General features: G+C 45.2%; 1 protein-coding gene across 3 annotated transcripts in view; it reads left to right on the top strand.

Moving 5' to 3' along the window:
- Positions 1-12,717, top strand: part of LOC108711756 (centrobin) — a 30,006-nt gene extending 17,289 nt beyond the window's left edge. For 2 of the 3 annotated variants that reach the window (XM_018253778.2, XM_018253777.2), the window contains 11 exons: positions 3,185-3,391; positions 4,445-4,591; positions 5,564-5,697; positions 5,838-5,963; positions 6,161-6,302; positions 6,999-7,986; positions 9,404-9,567; positions 10,755-10,824; positions 11,072-11,156; positions 11,234-11,300; positions 11,381-12,717. In XM_018253778.2, the coding sequence (XP_018109267.1) occupies positions 3,185-3,391; positions 4,445-4,591; positions 5,564-5,697; positions 5,838-5,963; positions 6,161-6,302; positions 6,999-7,986; positions 9,404-9,567; positions 10,755-10,824; positions 11,072-11,156; positions 11,234-11,300; positions 11,381-11,467 (2,217 nt within the window). In that variant the 3' untranslated portion in view covers positions 11,468-12,717. Of the gene's footprint in view, positions 1-3,184; positions 3,392-4,444; positions 4,592-5,563; positions 5,698-5,837; positions 5,964-6,160; positions 6,303-6,998; positions 7,987-9,403; positions 9,568-10,754; positions 10,825-11,071; positions 11,157-11,233; positions 11,301-11,380 lie in introns of those variants that run through there. The other variant, XR_005966420.1, reaches the window with a different exon arrangement.
- Positions 12,718-13,716: the final 999 nt, after the last annotated feature.

The following is a 13,716-nucleotide window of genomic DNA, read 5'->3' as shown; positions in this document are numbered from 1 at the left end:
CAAACCGAATCCTTTGTTCGATGCATCCCTAATTGTGAAGTGTGTGTAATACACAAGAGCCATGATTTCCTTATAAACGGTGCTTAGTGATGTCATCGGTTATAATCGGAGCTTAGTGATGTCATTTCTGTCACATGACTCACTGAAACTTGTGTATTCTACTAAATAAAGTATATTAGAAGTCACCTTGGACTTCCAGGACCTGGATAGAAACACTCGGCCATGTGTTTTTATACAATCATGGAACTCCTTATAATATCCTTATATTTTATAATAGGGTGAGTGGGTGGGTCCCTAAACTCAGGTTAGTCAGTAGCCCAGAGCATGTGCTGGGAACAGGGCCGCCATCAGGGGGGGACAAGCGTACTGGGCCCGGGCATGAAGGGGGGCCCGGCAGCGCTGCATTTTTTGAAGATCCGGGCCCCCCTTACGAGCGCCCGAGCCGTACGTCCTCCCTCTGCGTTGCCGAATGCGGAAGTGCCGAAGCCGATCCGCCGAAAAGACCCGAAGCGCTGAATAGACCCGAAGTCACGAAACGCCGAAAAGACCCGAAGTCACGAAAGGAGGCGAAGTTGAAGTACTGAAGCCATGAGTTCAATTCTACTGAACACCAGTTTGTGTATTTTATTTTTTTTTAATCCCCTGGCCACCAATGTATTATTTTAATATTCTATAGGCCCCTGCCACCAATCTTTTTGTAAAATATTTTTTTTTTGGGGCCCCAATTTTTTTTTTTAACTTGTAAGGGGGCCCCTGCCACCAATGTTTTTTTTTTTTTTTCAGTTTTTTTTAACTTATAAGGGGGCCCCTGCCACCAATGTTTTTTTTAAAAAACATTTTTTTTTTTGTTTGGGGCCCCAATTTTTTATAAGGGGGCCCTGACCATCAATAGCTTTTTATAACTTGTGTGGGGGGGGGATTACTTTTTTAGCGCTGATGTCTGTGTGGTCTTTTAACTGCGATGTGGAGTGGGCGGCATATGGGGTGGAGCTTGGTCGTAAGTGTGGGCGGGGCCCAGGGGGCCCCAAAAATTTTGTTGTACGGGGCCCCGTGATTTCTAATGGCGGCCCTGGCTGGGAATCAGTAGAAGAGAAGACGGGGAGCTATTTCCCCTTTAGGGTTCCTTCTTTTAGGGATTCCTTCTAACGCTCCGTAGGGATTTGCCTGAATATTCCTTTAACATAACCACAGTCATTGTGCCCGGGGGATGCTCCAGTCCTGCCCTAATACATTTGAATGAATATATATATTACATTTGGGCCTGTGTGGCTAATCCAATAATTTGCTCGTCTCCTGTAATCTCCTCTCTAAAGAGATTCCCCTGTGATTATCCAGTGCTCTGTTATATCACAAGTGCAATGCTGCTTATGTCCCGCCCTCCAATTGCTCACGTTTACTCTGCAACAGATGAGACTTGGGTCATCCTAATAAGCATCTCTGCCCTGAGTGATATAATAATAATATTATTTTATTAGGTCCTTTTTTCCTGACTGTACTATATCTAGTGCTGCTGTTAATTCCATCCCTTGGCTCTGACATGCCACTGCTCCTTTAAACTAGCAGTTTAATGACCCCTTTAACTGCCCAACTTTGGCTAAGCTCCCATAAGATGTGACTAAGGTTACAGAAGCACGACGGCATGGCTGGGCCCTAATCGGTGTGCCATTCTAACCTTACAGGGGCTTAGGGAGGGCATTCGGAGAGAACAGAAGATTGTTTAAAACCTTAAAGGGATTCTTATGATTTTTATGGTGTCGTTTTTATTTCTAAATGACACTTAAACTGCAAATAATTCACTCTACAATATAAAATTTCATTCCTGACACAACATGTATGTTTGTAATATCGGTGTGTAGGTGCATCTCAGGTCATTTTGTCTGGTCATGTGATTTCAGAAAGAGCCAGCACTTTAGGATGGAACTGCTTTCTGGCAGGCTGTTGTTTCTCCTACTCAATGTAACTGAATTTGTCTCAGTAGGACCTGGATTTTACTATTGAGTGTTGTTCTCAGATCAACCAGGGAGCTGTTATCTTGTGTTAGGGAGCTGCTATCTGGTTACCTTCCCATTGTTCTGTTGTTAGGCTGCTGGGGGGAGGGAGGGGGTGATATCACTCCAACTTGCAGTATAGTCCTGTAGCGGGTTGGGTACTCGCGGGTTACTGCAAAAAAAGCGGGTACCCCGCGGAATGAGGGTAGGCTTTTCAGGTGCAGGTATAGATGCGGGTCTGCAGAGATGAGGGACGCAGGTTGGGTTGCGCGTCTCTTCCTACTGCAGCTCTCTCCTTACAGCTTTCCCTCCACTCATCTCCCCCTCCCATCTGACTTCCGGCACAGCTCTCTTACATCACATGGCGCACTTCTGTCCCTCTCGACTATCAGCCACGTCTGATGATGTCGCTTCCGGTTTGCAGCAACATCACTTCAGATTTGATGGTTGTTGACGGATTGCGGGTCGGGTAGCGGTTCAAAGTGGGTAAATATGTGGGTCGCGGTTCGGGTTGTGGGTTGCGGGTTTGGGTCGGGTCTTAGAAATTGGTTTCACGCAGGACTCTAACTTGCAGTACAGCAGTAACTGAAGTTTATCAGAGCACAAGTCACATGACTGGGGGCAGCTGGGAATCTGACAATATGTCTAGCCCCAAATTTCAAAATTAAATATAAAAAAATCAGTTTGCTCTTTTGAGAAACAAATTCCAGTGCATAATTCTGCTGGAGCAGCACTATTAACTGATGTGTTTTGAAAAAAACATGTTTTCCCATGACAGTATCCCTTTAAGCCCTTTTCAGAGCCTCTTAAACTACACCTCTGGGAGCCTACTGTCCTGTTTGTTGTACCTGGTTCTGAATAGAAGTGCAGCACAGCAGGTTGGTGGATGCCACTTTAGTTCTCTTCCCAATAATCTTGTAACAGGAGAATGTGCAGCTCAAGTCCACCCGGACCCAACTTCAACTCCATCTTCCAGCCCTACTACTTTTACCTGATTTCTATAGCCAGGCTTTGTATTACACAGGGAACATTCCATTTGCTGGGAGTGGAGGGGTCCAGGAGGGCAAATTGAACACTTTATCAGTGCTGTATGGACATCATTATATGGGAAGCTTTTGCTCCTTGTGTCCATGTAAAACTTACTGTGCACCTCTCAAAATTGACCTACTGTCTAGTGACCCCTCTGTGTGTTGCAGGTAGAGGAGAAGGAGACTCTGGTTACCCGATTTCAGGCTGAGCAAGAAAGAGAGCGAGACATTCACGCCGAAGAACGCAGGGAGCTGGAAACTCTAAAGAGACGGATCCAGGAACAGCAGAGTGAATGGCTGGAACGGGAGAGACAGTTGCAGGGACAGTGTGAGAGACTGCAGGAGGAGAAGAGGAGAGAGGTGGAGAGTGAGCGGGTAAGACCCCATAGCTATAGTAACATATTGCAGGAGTCCTCTACTGTTCATGTCCACTCACTAGATCCTCCATCAAATGCAAATTTCGGTCACTATTAAAGGTGATATAAACCCCAAACTTGTGCCCATTTTCCATTAGAAGCCAAATTGGACTTGAAAGCAGTCATTCTATATCCCTTTCTGTTTTCTGCCTCTGACTCTTGATACAGTGGAGCAGAATTCCTCATCCTCCTCCTCCAGCCACAAAAGGCCTGTTAAAGGAAAACTATACCCCCAAAATGAATACTGAAGCAACAGTTTATAGCTGTTAAGTGGCATATTAAAGAATCTTAGTAAATATTGCCATTTTACATCTCTTGCCTGGAACCACCAATTTGTGATGGTGCTGCCTCAGAGATCACCTGACCAGAAATACTGCAGCTCTAACTGTAACAGGAAGAGATCACCTGACCAGAAATACTACATCTCTAACTGTAACAGGAAGAGATCACCTGACCAGAAATACTGCAACTCTAACTGTAACAGGAAGAGATCACCTGACCAGAAATACTGCAGCTCTAACTGTAACAGGAAGAGATCACCTGACCAGAAATACTGCAGCTCTAACTGTAACCAGAAGAGATCACCTGACCAGAAATACTACATCTCTAACTGTAACAGGAAGAGATCACCTGACCAGAAATACTGCAGCTCTAACTGTAACAAGAAGAGATCACCTGACCAGAAATACTGCAGCTCTAACTGTAACAGGAAGAAGTGTGGAAGCAAAAGACACAACTCTGTCTGTTAATTGGCTCATGTGACCTAACATGTATAATTTGTTTGCTTTGTTTTCAATATATTTTTATAGAAACCTACATTGTTTGAGGGGTATAGTTTTCCTTTAAGCAGCTGCATTTTCCTAAATTGTTGCAGTCAGAAACACAAGTGCAGAGAATGTGGTTTCTGGCCTCATCTTTGTCTAGTGATAACATAATAAAGGTAACGACAATCAAAGAGAAACTTTTCCATACTAGCTTGGGCTTATGATTTCACTGGTCCACTTTTTTTAAGGCGCTGGTTCAGCAAGAATCCCAGAAGTCCCAACAGCAGCAACTAGTCCTCGCTTCTCTGCAGGGAGAGGTTCTTCGTCTGGAGAGAGATTTGCAGGCCTCGCACAGGGAGAGGGACACTCTGCAGATGGAGCTTAACCTTGAGAAGGTGAGAGCCAATCAGGAAGCATATGAGAGGAGGGGGAAAATGTAGTGGGCTATGTAACAGGTTGGATATAAGAGAGTGTAGCTGAGCCAGGGAAAGTAAAGAGACATAATAGAAGTAGCTAGGGGATTTGGAGGCCCATTAAATCTGTGCCCTTGAGCCTCACTGCCAAGAAGTGGCTAATCATCCACGTTCCAGTGGTAAGTTACCAAGAGACGGGGTTAAAAACAGAAAAGTCATATGGGGAAGTGGGGCTGCTGTGCAGGGGGTTATGGACATCATGGAGAAGGGGGAATGAGCTTGAAGAGGACATATGTTGTCCATGTATTTAGTAAACACTAGGGATGCACCAAATCCAGGATCTAGTTCGGATTTGTGATTTTTTCAGCAGGATTTGGATTAGGCCGAATCCTCGTGCCTGGCCAAACCGAATTAGAATCCTTAAAATCATGTGACTTTTTGTCACAAAGCAAGGAAGTAAAAAAAAATTTAGCTGCATGCATATGCAAATAAGGGGTTGGATTCGGTTCAATATTCGGCCGAATCCAATCGGTGCATCCCTTGTAAATCTGAGGATAGAGAACAAAAAGAAAGGACCGCTACTGCTCACCGCATATTCTAACCAGGTGCTCTGTCGAACAGTGTCCCCACTGTCAATATCCAATGACTCAAAACAGGCAGACGGCACTTCTGGAATAGGTTTTATTGGGGTTGCTGCTGTAAAACCTAACGCGTTTCGGGAGTAAATCCCTTAATCATAGGTGACCTATGATTAAGGGATTTACTCCCGAAACGCGTTAGGTTTTACAGCAGCAACCCCAATAAAACCTATTCCAGAAGTGCCGTCTGCCTGTTTTGAGTCATCCCTTGTAAACCCTCATGCAGGGCAAATATATTCACTGTGTGAACCAATCTGCCCTGTGCAAAGTTTATAAATGAGCCCCCTTATGTGTTATGCCTTTGCTCCACCTACAGGCCCGCGGCGAGTCAGAGAGGGTGCGTCTGGAAAGCGAGCATAAAGTGCGGTTGGAAGAGGCTGTCATCGAGAGACTTAGCGTTGTTCATGAGGAGAGTGCCCAGCATCTGAGTGCTGTGAGAGAGCAGCACAGGTATGAATAGAGGTTACAAAAGGCTTATGGCAAATAGGCAGAGCCCACAAGGGTGCAGCATACAAAACCAATTTAAGGCACCATTGCCGTGCAGCAGGTCTCCTTTGCTTGTGGTTTTACCAAATGCTCTCCTTCCCCAGGAGGCAGCTCTTAGACCTCACCTCGCAGCACGAGACTGAACTCACCACCCAGCTCTCTCAGTTTAAGTCAGAACTGCAGGACCGCGAGAGGCGCCACCGAGATGTCACCATGGAGTATGAGCATAAGTAAGTAGTGAGACAGAACTCTCTAATGATTGTGCTTATGTGTCAGCAATAACCTCTCTAAGGAAGGAGAGGATTGCAGTTCTGCTTTGTGGGATAGACTTCCATCTTTTTCTGTCTGTTGTGTGGTGCGGGGGATAGTGTCTATACACATGTGAGGCTGTGAAATAACTCCTCTGATGGTCTGTCCCATCTCACAGACTGTCTCATTTGGAGGAGAAGACTCAGGAGCTGTCTCTGGCACTCCGTCGGCTGGAGAACGAGAGAGCGGAGATGCTGACACAGCTGCAGGACGTCATGAAGAGCCATTGGAGCCAAGCGCTGAGGGTTCTAACCTCAAAGGTCAGGGAAACCATAATGGGCAACGGACAGATGCCAGGCTCTCATCATTGCCAACCTCTATAGGTGTATTCTGTTCTTGATATGAAGATACCGCCCTTGGACCCATCATTCTATGTCACATGGTGTAACTGAAATTATAGGAACAGTTAAGTGTGAAAATAAAAACTTGGTAAATAAATAGGCTGTGCAAAATAAAAAATGTATCTAATATAGTTAATTGGGCAAAAATGTAATGTATAAAGGCTGGAGTGACTGGATTGTAACATAATAACCAGAACACTACTTCCTGCTTTTCAGCTCTCTTGCTTTCCACTGATTGGTTACCAGGCAGTAACCAATCAGTGACTTGAGGGGGGCCACATGGTCATAACTGTTGCTTTTGAATCTGAGCTGAATGCTGAGGATCAATTGCAAACTCACTGAACAGTTATGTCCCATGGGGCCCCCCTTATAATCACTGACTAACTCAGAGTTAGAGAGCTGAAAAGCAGGAAGTAGTGTTCTGGCTATTATGTTACACATCCAGTCACTCCAGCCTTTATACACTACATTTTTGGCTAACTAACTATATTAGAAACATTTTTTATTTTGCACAGCCTATTTACCCAGTTTTTATTTTTATACTGAACTGTTCCCTTTAAGTCTGTTTCTGCTTCATGTCCCCCTATTACAAACCATAATGTTTGTTTCTTTCAGGCCTCTGAATCGTCTCTACAAGCCCCTCTCCTGCCAGGAGCCCCAGAGTTGCCATGGAGTGGGAGCAGAGAGGCAGCTGGAGGGCCGAGCCAAGACCAAGGGGAAGAGCTGCCCCTAAAGAGAAGCACTAACTCACTGGGGCCCGGGGAAATCTCAGACGTAATGGAAAGCAGCAAGCTGAAGGATAACTTCAAACAGATAATAGCAGAGAAAAGTCACACAGATTTCAATCAACATATGCAGAACAGCGGCCACATTTATAGCACTAGCCAAATGCAGGTTGCAAACAGCCGATTAATGGGTGATGGTGGTCAATCAAGTCATCCAAAGGTTCCGCTAAGCCTCAGTGATAGCCAGTGGTTAATGGGACATAGCCGTCAGGATGGAGGCCAGTTAATCAGCCAGCAGAGTGACAGCCAAGCAAAGAGCATAAGAGATCCCAGAAACCAGCCAGTGATAGCAGATGGTAGCCTCTTTTGTAGCCAACCGTTGGTAACCATTGACACAAGTAGGCAAAATACTTTTGCCGACAGTTTGTTCAAAGACTCTCGCCGCCAGCCTGTAATCGGCAAAAGTCACTTGAATGTGGAACTGCTGGAGGCGAGGGGCCATGATACTGCCAGCAGAAGCCAACTCGTGCACACTGGTGGCCATTCTACGTTCTTGGGTAGCCATGAGGCTGTAGACTCCAGACACCAGTATATTAAAGGTCTCACTGGACAACATGATAGCGATGGTCACCAAACAGTTACAGGCAAAGTTCCAACCTCTCAGCCCAGTTTCCGTCCTGTTTCTCTATCCGAGAGTGGCCCCGGGCAGGAGTCCCGACACCATCCGAACTACCAACCAGCAGAGGCGTTTTACAGTTACAGGGAGGCAGACGAGAGCTTCTACCCGCTGCAAATGGAAGAACTGAGTCACAGCTTCAGCAGCCACCCAGGCTTCTACTCTCTAGAGCCACAGCAGGATCGGACCACACTGGACAGGGGTGAGTCCTTTATAGCCGAACTATAACCCTCACTGGGGTGCTTGCAATTCCCCTAAACAGGTGTAGCTCCTAGAGGACAGTTACATTATGAATAGAGTCTGCTTAAAGGGGAACTGTCGCGTAAATGAAAACTGAATATAAGCTTCAGCATACTGAAATAAGAAACTTTCTAAATACAATTAATTAAATATTCTGCATTGTTTGTGATATAATCGAGTTTATCGTCACTATTCCTCTCTCAGCATCTGTTTCTCTTCATTCTGTCTTCATGCAGCAGTTGGGTGTCATATAATCACTGACAGTTAGATCCAATATATCTTATAGGGGGGGCTCCTTTCCTAGCAGATGTATTAGAGGTCACTCAAATAACTGATTCCAGTACAAACAAAATCTAACAAAATAACTGCCTTTTGCACAAATCCTGCATGTAGAGAGACATGATGTCTGGTGAGTTTAATAGAGTGAGCTCTAATACATCTTCTAGGCAAAAGGAGCCCCCCTATAAGATATATTGGATCCAACTGTCAGTGAATATCTGACACCCAACTGCTGCATGAAGACAGAATGAAGAGAAACAGATGCTGAGAGAGGGATAGTGAAGATAAACTTGATTACTTCAGAAACGATGCACAATTTTTAATTGATTGTATTTAGAAAGTTTATTATTTCAGTATGACGAATCTTATAATTTTTCATTTTCTTGGATTTGGGAAGACTATGCCATGTTTAATGGCTGGAATATTCCTGTTATTGCTGGCATGTGTGTCTACATGTGTGTGTTCCTGCACTCTCCACGCCAGTTCAGTCAGCAGCGACTATGACTAATCCACCGATCGATCCCACACCCCAGGCTCCTTTGTGTAGCTTCCGAGACCCTGCGCCACTGGGGGGGCTTGATAGAGGCTTTGAAAACGCTTTAAAAGGCCACTAAATCTGAAATTCAAATGGCTCCAGTACACAAAGGCATATTGTATGTATCACAATAATCTATCTGTGAGCATTCCCATGCCTGGACTGAGTGCAGGATTACTGAGCCTGTATGAGCACCACCCTTATATAACATTTACACCGGGCAGTGCTGTAGACTGTAAACTCTTGTTGGAAATTTCTTGTGATTGTGTATTCACTTTATTTAATCATTTTCTCAGGAAGCTCTATGCTCACACGGAAATCCGAATGATATATAAATATCTATATCCTGTGTGTGGCACTGAGCTGGTTAATCTTCTCACATGCCTTAGCAGTAATCATTTATTAATGGAAGGTTGGCAGGGGGGCAGCGCTAATGAGCACAAGAGCAGGACAATTCTTGCAGGGGGGTGTTACTGTGTCCGCAGGGGGTCAGATCTGAGAGCCAAGTTCATTCATATCTATCTATATCTCTATATATCTTACACCTTCCGACTGTCTGTTTTAGCCTCAGAAAGCCTCCTACAAATCTCTGCAAAACAGTCCCACCCAGAGGAGCCATCGCTGATGTTTGGGCCAACGAAACCGAACACCCTGGATACCACCCCAAATTGGGAGCCAAATAGGGAAGATGCGCCCTCAAACACCCAACTGCAGTACTATATACGCATGGTGAGACACAAGTACACCCATTCTCCCTAAGGTCTCTAATAGTGACTGCCAAATTATTTTTAAAAGGATACTGTCACTGTCATCAAAACGCATCAGTTAATAGTGCTGCTCCAGCAGAATTCTGCACTGAAATTCATTTCTCAAAAGGGCAAACAGATTTTGTTATATTTCATTTTGAAATCTGACATGGGGCTAGACATATTGTCAGTTTCCCAGCTGCCCCAGTCATGTGACTTGTGCTCTGATAAACTTCAGTCACTCTTTACTGCAAGTTGGAGTGATATCACCCCCTCCCTTCCCCCCAGCAGCCTAACAACAGAACAATGGGAAGGTAACCAGATAGCAGCTCCCTAACACAAGATAACAGCTGCCTGGTAGATCTAAGAACAGCACTCAATCGTAAAATCCAGGTCCCGCTGAGACACATTCAGTTACATTGAGTAGGAGAAACAACAGCCTGCCAGAAAGCAGTTCCATCCTAAAGTGCTGGCTCTTTCTGAAATCACATGACCAGGCAAAATGACCTGAGATGCACCTACACACCAATATTACAACTAAAAAAATACACTTGCTGGTTCAGGAATGAAATTTTATATTCTAGAGTGAATTATTTGCAGTGTAAAACTGTGCAATTTAGAAATTAAAAAATACATCATAAAAATCAGAATCCCTTTAAACTTTAACTCCCAAGGGCAGGAGTAGTTCAACAATATCTGGCCATCGGTTGTCCATCTGTGCCATATGATATCCACTTGAGGTTGATTGAGACTTGCTCCTTTGTCCAAAACACCAAGAAACAGCAACTGCCTCCTGTAGACCATAAGGGGGTGCTGGGAAACAGCTGTGCTGAAACTAAAGTGCAACATGTTGGCACTGAGGGAACTCCCTGGGGCTACTTAGCATCTTGCATCTATGTTCTAGATCTGAAGGATGGTCTCTATTGAATGTCACTGTCCCGTACACATTGGCTGCAGATTCCCTCAGGCTTTGTATAGCAGATACTTGGCTGGTCTGAAACCCAGTCATTAAGATCAGCCCAAACTGATCCATCATGAGGTTCCATTTATTTGATGACTTGGCCAAACAAATGCAAGTTTCCATTCAGGGCCAGCTTCACTTGGGGTGCACCTGGGCTCTCCTAGGAAGAATATGGCTTCATCCAATCACTTCTCTTTGCTCCTTTTCAGCTGTTAGACCGCGCCCCTGGGGATCCACTTAACGATGAAACCGACAAAGAACCCCCACACCCAAACATAGGTGAGAGCTGCTAGGGTACCAGAGCGGCAGGACATCCTTTTTGGCTTTCAGACCTGTGATTGGTCAGTGCAGAAATTAGTGGTGTTGCAGTTGGTCAAGCAAGTGTGATTACTGTAGGAAAAGCAGAGGGTGAGCATCATGGTTGGGACTGAGACAGTATTTAGGCTTCAGTATCTGATGAGGTTGGAATGACTGGGGGGGGGGGTGGGGGTGGCACATTTAGTGAATTTTTTCTTGCCTATTTCAGAGATGTCTGACCTATCTCGTCTCCTAAATATTCATCCCTCCATGTCTCAGTACGGCCAAAGTCGGCCCAACCAGCAACTGCAGAGGTAAGTGTCTCCTTTTGTAGGTGCTTTCCATATAGACAAGTGCTGTGTCCAATGACTCCCCTCTCCCTGGCCCACAGCTCTACAGTAGATGTGCCCAGGATACCAGCCAAGCCTTCAAAAAACCCAGAGGTGGTTAAGAAAGAGGTAACAAAGGCCAATTTATTAAATATACATATCCCATGTCCTCCTAAGCTAAAGGTTTCACATCTCTCCCATGTTCCTAGATGTTACCAACTCGGCGACGTGCAGCTCCTTCTAGGGGCGTGAAGAGAGTGACGTCGAGTGGAGGACGTGGGGGAATATGGCGATAGACCAGCAGGGACATTCCAAAAACTCAACTGTCAGTTTATCTGCTGTAAATATTCTTCTGTGGCTATGATTTATATGTGTTTATAGCAAAACTGGGTAGAAAAACATAACATCTTCTACACATTGTATAGGCTTACAGCTGACCACGCTAACTGCCAGGCATTCTGATGGGTTAGTCCAACTACCACTTGTATTGTGTGAACGTTAATCCATCGCTTGAATGTGATTGCATGGGAGCAATGGAGAAACGTAGTTACTAGTGGGGACACACACAGGCACCTAGACAGACAGCCCCAAAAAGACATGACCCTATTCTACAACCTTCAAGGCCATAAGGTTGAGGCACAGTTGCTGCAGTTTGTAGAACATCTTGTGTAAGGAGACCTTGGATGCAGAATCTGCCTAGAGCACTCACAGTGCAGGTACAATGCATTGCTGCTGTCATAGGGGGCAGTTTTTCTGCTGGAAGAAAACTATGACTTAAAACAACACATGGATTCCAGGCTGACGGCACATAGCTATGGGCAGCCAATCACATTTAAATGCTGGTATTTCAGCAGGAACAACCTAAGGTCTCTCCTGTTGAACCAACATAAGGTCTCTCCTGTTGAACCAAGCCATTTTCCTGCACTGTGAATTGCTGAGCAAGCTGAAGGCGGTGAGACCACCAAGGAAGGTTTTGCCACCACTTCTCACTGGTTCCTATATGGGAACAGCCATCTTTTTGCCGGGGTCAAAGCTTATAAAAGACATTTAGAACAATCAGCAAACATTCACTTAAATAGAATACAATCTTTTAATAACACCAGAACCTCACTGCTGTAGAACTCGAATACTCCCTTGTTTGCCATACGTGTTCATTAGTACTGGTTGGGGTAGGGATCTGCACCTTTAAACTGCTTCACATCATTTGCACAGAAATCATGCATCAAGAGTAAGCGTAGATGAAGCAAATCTGGCCACAGCCTCAACTGCACATGGTCAACAAAGGGTTCAATATGTAGGAGGGTTCTTACAGAAGGTTTTATTCCCCTTTAAAGGCAATAATGAAGTTATAATTGCTCCCTTGGTCGCTAACACATACTGTGGCCTTGTTACAGCAGTCCTAGACCGTAACATTCCGTGACGCTATTATTGCAGTTGTAGGGCAGATTATTATAGAGGTACTAGGCAGTACGTGGGTTTTCATACCGAGTCTTTGTTTTATTTATTTTTTACTTATTTATATATTAAAAACCTTTTTTTACCTTGACATAAAACTGTGACGTTGAATGTTCTGTAGAATGTTAGTACTTGACATGCAGGAAGGCATTTGATCTCCATGTTTGAGGGTCAGAGACAATGAGGTCACAGATCAAGGCTGTCAAGAACTTATGAAGCCATTGGTCGGAGGGCTGATGATGTGGTCCTTCTACAAACCATTTCCCCTCGATGAGTTTCTACCTGGTTATTCCAGGACAAATGTTCCCCACCACCCCATATGCTGAAATTCCCTATAGATCAGTTGTGGGTTGCACGTCCCATCGCCTCAAGGTCATCAGCTTGTTCTGCTCTTCTGCCAACTTGAGCCCAGAAGCTTAGGTTAACCCCCACTCCCTTCTCCAACAGCCCAGCTTCACCCAACTTTCTTCTCCACTGGAGCAGTATTTTGGCTGTCTCCCCACTTCATTTCTGTATTCCAACGCCCGACCGTGCAATATGTTCAGTGCTGCATATACAAGTAGCGCTATATAAAGGAAAGCAAGCGTTCCCTCTACAGGTGCCCGAGCCCGACTTCTGGGTTCCTTTTATAGACCCGCGCCAACCAGCCCTGCCAAAGATGTCACAAAAAGGGCAGGATGAGCAGGCACAGCGTCTATAAAAGAAGTCGGAAGCCAGCACTGCAACGCCACCCACGAAGAGGAGTGCGAGGTCGGCCTGAACCCGCCCGACCCATGGGTTTTGGACTGGCCTGCACATCACTATTGCTAATCCCACCGGAGTCCAGCCTTGGACTGGCAATCTCTAGATTCTGCCAAATACCAGAGGGGCTGCTCTAAATTCCCAGAGACAGTCACTACTGATTAGGGGTGTTTGGGCCTCCATGTACCTGAAATTCCAGGGTCTGTTTTGAATCTCACTCTGGACCTGACCGAGTCCCAACTCCCAACCTACAAGTTTGTGCCTGGCCCATTGGTACACAGGGCCGCTAAGTCCTGCTCATGGACTTCTATGATTCAAACTCTTCTCTCATTAACATTTATAGACCCTC

The sequence above is a fragment of the Xenopus laevis genome, chromosome 3L (genome assembly GCF_017654675.1).
Source record: "Xenopus laevis strain J_2021 chromosome 3L, Xenopus_laevis_v10.1, whole genome shotgun sequence".
Lineage (NCBI taxonomy): Eukaryota > Metazoa > Chordata > Amphibia > Anura > Pipidae > Xenopus > Xenopus laevis.
The sequence above is the reverse complement of the archived record's forward strand: the minus strand, read 5'-3'. Positions and strand labels throughout refer to the sequence as shown.